Source organism: Nomia melanderi, chromosome 3 (genome assembly GCF_051020985.1).
Source record: "Nomia melanderi isolate GNS246 chromosome 3, iyNomMela1, whole genome shotgun sequence".
Lineage (NCBI taxonomy): Eukaryota > Metazoa > Arthropoda > Insecta > Hymenoptera > Halictidae > Nomia > Nomia melanderi.
The window spans coordinates 20,925,091-20,936,047 of NC_135001.1; the positions used below are offsets into that span (position 1 = coordinate 20,925,091).

At 50.4% G+C, this 10,957-nt stretch overlaps 1 protein-coding gene across 1 annotated transcript; it reads left to right on the forward strand.

Annotated features, from left to right (window-relative positions):
- Positions 1-6,798: 6,798 nt before the first annotated feature.
- Positions 6,799-10,862, forward strand: LOC116429284 (uncharacterized). Its single transcript, XM_076366175.1, has 5 exons — positions 6,799-6,904; positions 7,161-7,554; positions 8,744-8,917; positions 10,325-10,546; positions 10,723-10,862. The coding sequence occupies exons 1-5, from the start codon at positions 6,896-6,898 to the stop codon at positions 10,860-10,862; spliced, it is 939 nt and encodes a 312-aa protein (XP_076222290.1). The 5' UTR covers positions 6,799-6,895.
- Positions 10,863-10,957: the final 95 nt, after the last annotated feature.

The following is a 10,957-nucleotide window of genomic DNA, read 5'->3' on the forward strand; positions in this document are numbered from 1 at the left end:
ACTTTTTCAAAAAATCCTTTTGAATCCTTAACGAGATCTTCAATTCAAACATTCAGCAATAAACTATCGACACCAAAGGAAAGCGAATAGGTTGCTCAACCGAAGCCACTTCACAGCGACAAAACACACTGGCAATTGGGAAAAGGAGAATTGAGGATGTCGTTTTCTGCAATAAAAAAAAGCAGCCGGATCGCGCAATAACTTAATTCCGCCTAATTAACGTACCTCTCAAATTATACACGAACGTTCCGCACTCCTAATCACCCGTATCCCTATTAATTAGACGCGGCCGGTTGTCGAAGCTAATTAGAATGTGTCTCCTCGAGTGAAATCCGTTAACTGTGCGAAACATGAAGATTTGTAATTGACACCTGGAATTTTCAAACTCGAAGCGTCTCGCATTGCATCATCCCTCGCAACCATCCATACAGAATTCTCAGAAATCGAATTACTATGTTATTAGAAATTGCACGAGTACAATTCCATCGACTACCTGCGCAGGGGTACATCTTCGATCGGCGATATCCGATGTCTCTGCGGCGAGGCGCGACGGATCCGTCCTTATATCCTCGGGCATCCAAGGCGAGCAGCTCGCGTCCGGATGCCGGCGCTACCTACGCCGCGCAGAAACTGTATCATCATCCACCTTCATAGCCTAGGGCTGATTCAGAGTGCACCGGTTGGTCGTGTAGCACCCCTACCCGCCTGCAGCCGTAAAGGTCACGCCGTCGACGGTGTGCAGGAGAGACTGTGAGCCGCGCGGATTCTCAAAGTAGCTCGCGCGCGTCGGCTCGGGTCGACGCGATGCACCTCCGTGTCATTATGCAACCGGACTGCACTATATTTTCTTTCCCCGGGTCGAGCCGAGAAGGCTCGACGCTACCGTGCGCACCCATTCACTCGATCGCTCCTCCGGTTGGGAGGAACGTTGCGCGTCGCGCGCGAGATCCCATCGATCCGCGGAATCCCGGATGAGGAGTATATCTCCCCGATGGTTTTCGAGTCCGCGAGCCGGCGGACCAATTATCCTTGGGACCTTTGACAAAAGGCGTCCCCGCCGAGACGCGTCTTCTTTGTTCTCCTCGCCCTTTCGCCGACCTCACCCCGCCTCGATCGTTACTCCGACATTTCGCTACCCCGCGGGCGAGAACGCTTAAATTTTACATACCGCCGCGAAGAACCATGATCGTCGACGGCGCACGCTATCCTGGATGAAAGTACCGGCGAGTACTTAAAAATTCCCATGTACGAACACCTTGCGTCAGTTACCACATGAAATTGCTAGTCATGGTTTCTTTTGCTTCTTCTTCCTCTGCCTCGGTGAACGTGGATTTCTTGTTACGTGGCGGGTACGATTTTTCGACTCGCGCTCACCGATTCGCCGAGCGACGACAGTCTTTGTTCGTGAGCACTAACACGAGGCTTCCGTGCGCGCTTAGCCACGTCCGTGAACGTTATTACGCCTTTATGCACGCTGATAGAGAAATAAGTAACCCGCGACAGCTTACAAACGCGACGCTAATTACAATGATCAAGATTACGTGTAAAGGGCAAGGTTCAGCGGCATTGTGATATATCTGATCCCGATCGTCGGGAGAGATGCGCGACGCGACTCCCCGGGAGAAAGATAAAGCGACGAATTGACCCTCTAAGTCTTGACTCAAGGATTTTCGCAACGGAGATACCTGTCGGCGCGAGTCGTTTGCGTCTTATTTCGCATCGACGATATCCGCACGATAGACGAGGACGCTTAGACATCCCGAAGTTTATAGTCCCGATTAGTTACGTCCAACCGTATTGACAAACAGCAAATTGCTATTGAAAACGGGATGAGGAAAGATGAAAACCGACCCCACCGCGCAATACGTCTTTCGAAAAGCAAACTGTGGCGTCGACCGTTCACCGGCGAGCATTCAAAGACGCGCAGTTCGTCAATTCGGGGGGGATGATTGATCGTGTTACGAAAATGAATTTTCCCCGATAGCGTCCACGCGATGGCTCGCCTTGTTAGCATCGGGAACGTCCGTCCATCCGCGCTCGCCTCAGTTGCGTCAGGGCGCGCAAGAACCGCCGCGACCGCAGAGTTTTTTCCTCTTTCCTCTATGTACCGACCTCCGACGCGGGGCTGTTTCGAAATGGTACGATCATCCGCGGCATCGAGGTCGTAACAAAGAAAGCAAGACAGATACGCGGACCGGCGCAGTGGAGGGAAGACGCGTGCAGTCTCCCGAGTTCGGGATCATTATTCAATAACGACGTGCGAACCCCGCTTCCGTGTATTCTCGCTCGTCGCTCGTCTCCGAACCGCCGCAGGAATCCGCGGCACGGAGAAAGTCGATTGGAATTGTCCTCTGATTATTCTGATTACGGTAATACGCGTGGTGGGGCCCGCGAGATCATTTCTCTTTACACGACTTCGCGAACACGTACGCGCGGGCGCGAGTTCGTGTAACCGGGCGCGATGCGCGCGTAACAGCAATTAGCCAGGTCATCAAGTGTAGACGAGCAACCGGCGTTTCTTAATCCATTATGGCTGAACCTTCTCTGCCCCGAATGTGTAGAAATATTCGCCGTGCGCAGATGTCCCGGCACACACGAAACTCTCGGCCTTAAATTACGCGGGGCAATCATCCTCGATGTCTGTCCGACTTCTATTCCGAACCGTCGATCCGTCCGATCGATAGATAATTAAACGGAAAATGCCAGGGTAACAACACCCACAGAATCCCCCTCGGTTCCCTTAACTATCGCGAAACAATGAAATCCGGCTGAACGATGCTTGTCCGCGTTCGCGTAATGATGCCGGAATATCTGGCATTTATTGTCCTCGCTGATCTAACCGTCTCAGTGCCGCGGGTCTTCTAAAATCCCGTCGAAAAGGATCCAAGCTTCTGTCTCTAACTGGATAATGAAAGGAATGAACATAAATAATTAAGTACACTCTATCTAATTCCACGAACCGATGGGCTACTTTTGAACGCCGCAACGAGGCGCCATTGCGCCGCCACTCAAAGTTTAGACTCTCTGATTCACCGGGAAGTTCAGGCGCAGTGCTTGGTACCTACGAAAACGAGGTTAACAAGGAACTTGGTACTTTTACTTGTTCCCCTACTTAGCGATTATGAATGATACTCTGTACAAGGGGAGAAAAGGAGACAACCCACGAAGATGGGGTCCTTACTTCAAGGATAATACCCCCTAGGCATCCTTAACTCCTACGACCAAGACAAATAGCTCGTCGATTGTAACACGCTTCCTCTCTCCCATGATTCTCCCATTTTTCAGACGCGGTCTACCGATCCAGTGATACCCTGAGCGAACGGTACACGTTCGTTCAACCCTCCGACGTGATCCGGAGGCGCAACTCAATCCCGACGAAACATCGCGACTCCTTATTCGGCGTTTACCGCGGGGATCGGGTGTCTCTGTTAGGAACGGCCGCAACGGAACACGGACCACTTATTATACCCGGCTAGGATCTCGCTCGTCCTCAGCGATCCTTTTTTGGCGACAGCGGCCGACGTCGGGGAGCAGGCGCACACCCGCCGACGATGCCGTGACAGAACGTTCCGCCGCTTCATGAAGAAGCGTTTCTCCGCTCTGAACCTCACCTCTGGCATAACACGAGCAGCAAAAGATAGATGAACGCGCGGATAGCACGGCAAAGGGCTGGGTCTTCTCAAAGCGTATCGCCGTCTCGAAGCGTTCGGTGACTCGATCCGTTTAGAAAGCATCGCTCGCCGGTGCTCTCCTCTCTCGAGAGTAGTGCAGGGTAGGCACATTGTCCCGAGCGGCTCGCGGTATCCTATTATCGTGGCTCCGGCTCACGATCGCCCTGTTTTTTTCCTAGCCGGGCCGCACCCCTGACATCAACTAATCCGAACAGCTGAACCGATCCCTATCGATCATTAGATCACTCCGGTTTCACTGTATCCTGTCCGTTGCTGTTTCATCAGGTAATGAACTTTATTGAATACAATGTTGACTTTTAACACGCTCGGCGCCGTAAATATTAGATTATCGCGTACAATGTAACTCGGGGAGAAATGGCCCGCTCTGGTTTAAAGGGACTAAACCCTTTGCGCTCGAGAGGTGACCCTCGGTCACTCGATTTGATACAGCAAAACAAGTAGAATATTTAGTTTAAATTAAACTTTGCATTACTGTGTGAAGTATTTAACTGAAATAGCTTTCTGCTTAATTTATCTGTGAATTATCGTTAAGTTTCGAACAATGTCGCCTGTATCTCGAAAAATGTTCTTTCTGTCAAAACTTTCGAGTGCAAAGGGTTAACTCATAGACATTATTGAGACCTAATAGAAAAACTTATAAAAGTAAATACACGTAAGTAAAATAGTCTGTTATTTTAATTTAGCATTGTCTGTTACTTATCTTTCAAACGTGTGCCGTTTAATCGCGATCTCGTAAACGAGATTCCGCGAGAAAGTGAAGGAACTGCTTTACTTTTCATCGAAGCACTGTTCCTCTCTTCCTGGATCGAATGAGGGTTGCTTCATACGTCCCCGTCAGTTCAACTCGGTTATTTTAATCGCGAGAGCACCGAAGGATCCCTCATTTATTTCCTCGTTCATTTACCTGTACTTTAAGAACATTCGAATGAAACTATCGCCGATATCGATGCGTCCGAGTGACAGTTACCTGTAAAGAAAGCCACCGAAGTCCCGATGCACGATCCGTCGAGGGGATGAATCGTGGGAATCCGGCGATGATGCTGACATCGTCGTTCCATCGGAATCCCCGATTCCGCGTGCCGATTGCCCGGAGAAATCTGCGAAGACGTTTACAGGCCGAATGGATTACTGGCGATGGTTAGATAAGCGTAACAGACCTCCAAGTGTCAGCCGGCGAACGCGCCAGGTCTGAATTTGAACAATTTAGTAGCTGATTAAACGAGACACGCATCGGGTCACCGGGGGCTACGAAGCTTCCATACTGTCTGTCAGTCTGTGTTTCGAAAGCAAGCGAGCGAGCGAACGTTTACTCGACGATCGGAGCATCGACTGGCGGAGGGGTGTGGATCATCTCCATGTTCAGCGATTTCTATTTCACCTACGGAATGGTAGCAGATCTCCGGATTGTCACAATGGCAGATCCAGACACAGGCTCGGCGCCATAAATCGATCTTAGAAATTAAAGGGTTTACATAACCGCGAGAAGCGCTACGGGATCGGCCGTTGGGGGAGTGCGATGGATTACCTCATCGGTTCAGGAACTTTCTTTCACAAACGCTTATTATGAGCCTCATAGAAAGAAAGTACCGGCCGATTACGTAAGACATTCACTCGCCCTTAAGGCGAGACACGCGAAACACTATGTAACGATTACGATGACGGCTCTGAACGCGTGATGGTTCTAATCTCCCGATCGTTTTGACAGTAGGTGATGTACGGACGATTGGCAGCACAGACGGTGAACCCGTGAAATTAGGAACGGTGATTTTCAAAATGAAATTAATGGGAATCGCGTTTAAGTCGAAGCATCGGTTGCACACCGGCTTCTAGGCGATGGGAGAGGCTTCCTCGATAATTGAGCGAAACTCCAGCTCCGTGGGTCTCGTACATTAACTGTTAACAACTTTTACCGCGAGTCTCTTCCTTCGGATACCCTATTCTATCCCCGTCGAACGAGCGGACGGTAATAACCGCAATAAATCTCAGCGTGAATTCTGAATCACCGTCCCGAAATGAAGTCGTCGAGCGGACAGGACAATAGGGGGTTAATCGGTAGAACGGCGTCGGGATCAAGGATCCCGTTCCCAGATAGGAAACCGATGATCGAAAGGATCCTCTTCAGGGTGCATCGAGGAGCGACGCGATCGGTGCGCCGAAAAGTTGAACCCCAACACAGAGCGAGAGGCGAGTCTCAACGGAGAGGCGATCGACGGGTATTGGCAATCGATCAACGAGGATCGAGGAGGTGACCCGAGGTGGATCGTTAAACGACGAGTTACGTGCCGATCGGTAACACCAGAAACGATTTGGAGCGGCCCTTCTCTAATACGTACACGATCGCACACCTAGATGCACCGTACGGTCGATGCGCAACGCATCTTCGTTGCGCAATGATCGCGAGCGGTTGCCGTGGCTCCGCGTTGCTCTCCATAAGCCAGCTATCGGTGTAGCGGACGATGATGACCCCGCGATGTCGGACGCCGAGCGACCGATATAATTACAAGGAGGAACGCACCGCGCGACTCGGGATCGTGTCTGTTAGCTACGCAATCGGGGATATCAGAGACGCGAGCGTGCTCTCGCGCCTACGAACTCCGCGCTCCGGCTTCGCTTTTCTCTCGAACGTCGCGGAGAGTTCGTCCTTTCCCGTAACCGTTCTTTTTCCGTCCGCGGTCCCTTCGCCCGTCCGTGTTTCTCCCACATGCCGGCACCACGGTTCACTTTCATGTCGACCCGATTAGCCGACCTTCAGGTCCGACACGAGATGCCCGCCGATCTGTATCACCCGGCTTGCGCAATCGCCCCATCTCGCCCCGCCGTCTCCCGCCGGGCCCGAGAGTACTCATCTTCGGCCGCCCTCCGGCCCCTCGGCGTCCTCCTCTTCTTCTTCTTCCTCCACCAGCTCCATCGACGATCGCCGTGCGAATCGTTCCCCGTCGCTCTCCCCGGGTTCGCGAACTTCGTTGAGGGACACGGCGCACCGGGTGTTCACCGGGCCCGACGAGGTTGCTCTTCTTGCGCCGCCGGGTGGGAGGAAGACGATCCCCCGGATCGGTATATAAGTACGCTCGCTCCGACCTGAATCCGTGCAGACCAATTATTGCCATCGGTTTGGCTATAGAACACACGTTCACGGCTGTGCGACGAGTAGCAAACGACGAGGAGGATTCGCGTTCCCTGGGGGTCCGATTCATTTCGGCGAGATGAGATCGGTACGGCTACCCGAGCAATACGGTCGACGGTGAATCCTCTCGACTTCCGGTCGCGAGTCTCGGACACGCGAGCCGCCGGCGTCGCGTCGAGAGAGTTCGCCGGGAGATTTCGATCGATTTCAGAGTTAGTGAATTCGAGACGCCAGTGTGCTCGGGATAACTCGCCAGTGATCGATCGGGAGGAGCCGGTTGGCTAGCTTAGATTAAGAAAGAAAGTTCTACCAGAGGTATCTGATCTACTCGTCGCTTTTGACAGCTCGCTGTGGCGGTACTGGCCGTAGCTGCCACGTGTTACGCGGCCCGACTGGACAACACTTACCTTCCACCCGGTAATGCGGGTAGCGCAGGCGGCGCCGGATTGATCCAAGCTCCGAATCGAGGAGCCGGAGGTCCTGGCGGTCCTGGAGGACGAGGACCAGGCGGACCGGGTGGTCCAGGAGGTCCGGGTGGTCCGGGAGGACGAGGACCAGGAGGACCTGGCGGACCTGGCGGACCCGGAGGACCCGGAGGACCCGGTAGACCGGGTGGACCAGGCGGTCCTGGCAGTTACGGTGGCGGCGGTGGCTTCGGAGGAGGCGGCGGTGGTTCCGGAGGCGGCGGATTCGGTGGCAGCGGTGGATTCGGAGGCGGCGGCGGTGCATACGGCGGACGTGAGTATTAGCTCCTTCCTAAAAGAGGAAACTTTGAATACCCGTTCAGAAAGAGAATTTTCTATCTAGACATTATCTTTGCATATCATCGAGTAAGGTAGTTATTAAAGATGGTAATCTCCGTTGCTTCGAGTTCGCCATGTGAATTTTCCCAGCATCTCGCTCTTAAATGTCTTCCACTTAAGTGTCTGATTTGCTAACGTACATCTTCGACGCAACCGTGATTCGGAACTGAAAAATAATTGTGAAATTTACACACTTCGGTAAGAAGGAAAAATGATGAGGAAAGTTCGCGTGGAAGTTGTATGTACCTTGCCGCGACATAATGACGGAGAGAAACGATAATATCCGGCACCTGGAAAATTACATAGCAAGAGACACCCGCTACGACGGAGTTACATCAATTATGTAAAGTATGCCGTGGAATTAGGGCCCGAGCAACGAAAGAAAAGTGAAAACCGCTGACGCGGAATGCCTAATCACACCCGATCCCCCCGAGGCGCTCGCGTCTAATGAAGACACACTGACGTCTGAGGACGGCTATATCTCAAGTACGATTCGAAGCCGGTGAGAATGCGCGCGGTTGCGAGAATCAGAACGCATCGGAACATCTCGTGTCGTTCCCTTTGTGCTGAGTAATTAGCCTCTATTCAATTACGAATTAAATCTCGGGTACACGGGACCGCGGATTTCTCCAGTTGCGTGGCGCAACCCCTAGATTCTATGGATCGCACCGCCGATCGATAACGAGCCGATTCATCGCGAATAGCTCAAATGCCATTCGATGGGAACCATTCGAAAATCCCTGCGGCGGATCTTCGGTTGTGCAATGAGCATAATTTAATCTTATTTTTCGTTCTTGGGAACCTTTCAAGTTTCGGAATTGGTTCCATTCGTGTATCGAACTCTTACACAACGTCTCCTAAAACAGCCCGGAGAAAAACTCGAGCAATGATGGAAAATATAAAATAAATGAAAATGATATTTTTTTGGAAAAACTTAACTCGTTTCGCCCCACGAGCAATTTTTACTTATATTCGAAGAAACTTTTTCTCATTGGAAACACTTTGAATATGTTTAAGTTTTTTGGAAATATTGCTATAAAGTACTACTAAAATGGAGCAAAATGGGTTAATGATCAACTTAATGAATGACGATTGTTTAATTTCGCTTCTAATTTCCGTTTCAGCTACTGGTGGCGGCGGCGGCGGCGGCGGAGGTGGACCAAGGGGAGGACCAGGTGGCGGCGGCCAAGAGATTCCCATCATCGCGTACAACAATGATAACGGCGGGGATGGCAACTACCAATTCAGCTACGAAACAGGAAACGGTATCACTGCGCAGGAAACGGGCCATCAGCAAGGTGAGATCAGGGCCACTCGCAATACCCAACGACCATATCCCGAACTCTTCTTCGCGGTCCGTCGCAGCCATGTTTCGGTGTTATGAATTCCTATCCATCATCACGTTTGACCTCGAATCCTCATTACAACAGACTCGGTGAACGGAATATAAGTCAGCTGCTCCTAACATGTGACTTCCTTCGGAACGACTCCGATTTTTGAAGATTAAGGCCTCACGCAGAAGAATAGCTTATAGTAAAATGTCGCAGTGACAATCATTTTAGTATAGACAAAATTCCCTTATCCTTTTTATGGGATACAAGAACGTATCCCTACTTTTCCAAAATATTATTTTAAAAACGTTATTTTGTCGCGAACCACTCATTTGGTCTAACACAGGCTTTGTTCTGTCCATACTAACTTAACACTTCGACCGCCTAAAAAGAACTATAACTCATTCAATTGATTCGGTTAGAATCTGTATTTTGTAAAACCGAGAACCCTATTTGATGAATTGCAAATAATCCCACTTTAAGACTTACGAAGTAACAAAAGAAAAGATAAATAAGATACAAGGCAATACGTTGCTAAGTGAAAACTGGTAGATCTCCCCATTCGGTTGGCTAAGTGTTAAGGGAATGGGATTTACAGGTAACCACGGATAAGAAAGCATCCCTTGTTGCTTGAATTGTTCATAATTGTCGCTACACAATTTGTCCGAGTTGCTGTTCCTTCGAATATCAGGATTGATTCGTGTCAGTGAAGAGTAGGAACGGCACGACCAAAGCGTGACCTTCTTCCGGCTTTCGACAGACTCTCGAGCAAAACTTAGTATTCCCATTTCGGTTCGTGATGAGTGATCACCAAACAATGATTGCTCCTAACTAGCTGGAAAGCCGCAAAAACGTCCGATAGAGTGACGCAATCATCTCGACCGCTACCTGTTGCGTCAAACGCCATGCGTTGTTCTGGTATACAGGTAACAGGGATGCGGTGAGCGCGGTGTACTTATTACGGTGCTCCGCGGTACTCTAAAAAACCGTGTCCCAATAAATCTAGAGGGAAAAATCGTTTCGCCATTTTCTCTCCAAACACTCTGCAGTAGTTCGCAATAGGAATCATAATTAATGTTTACCTCAACGTTTATGTCCCTTTCCACTTCTATAAATCTGTCTTGAGTAATGTTCTCTCACTAGTTCTCTTTTAATTGATCTGGAAATTACATTAACTCCATAAGATTTGATTTATACCTAAATTTTCAGTCAATACAAACAGTAAAATATAAACAGAATATTTAGATATCTAGTATCTTTCAAGCTGAATACTAAGTCCTTAAGGGACCACACTTTGAGTATATCATTCCCAGAGTGATAAATCATGTCGATTATCCATTACATAATATATTTCCGCATTACCCTGGATTTCAGGTAACGGGGAAGCGGTGAGCGGATCGTATTCGTACACAGGACCCGACGGTGTGCAGTACAGCGTTTCCTACACCGCGGACGAGGAAGGCTTCCATCCCCAGGGCGCGCATCTCCCGACACCACCACCGATCCCACCTGAGATACAACGAGGTGTCGAGTTAGCGCTCGCCGCCGAGGCCAGAGGCGAGAATCAAGATACATCAGGGGGTGGCGGTGGTGGTGGTAACGGAGGCGGCAGAGGCGGATACTCCCCAGGGGGTGGTTACGGTGTGTTTCATCGATGATAATCTTTCGGGAACGGTTCCCGGCTCGAGTTTTATCGTGATTGGCGCGGTATAACGGTAATCGAAAAGTTTATCGATGCATTCTAACCGTGTGTTTCTGCTCTCTGAACACAGGAAACGGCGGCGGCGGTGGCGGCGGCAGTGGCGGCGGCGGCGGAGGCGGCGGAGGCCGAGGAGGAGGCGGTGGCAGCGGCGGTGGCTCGTACCAAGGTCCAAATTCATACCAAACAAGCTCGGGCGGATACCATTATTAGATAACGACACCGTAAAAGTCATTGCGTATTTACACGATCAATTCTGTTCCATTACAGTAATCGTATTTAATGGCGGATTTATGTACATAAGAATA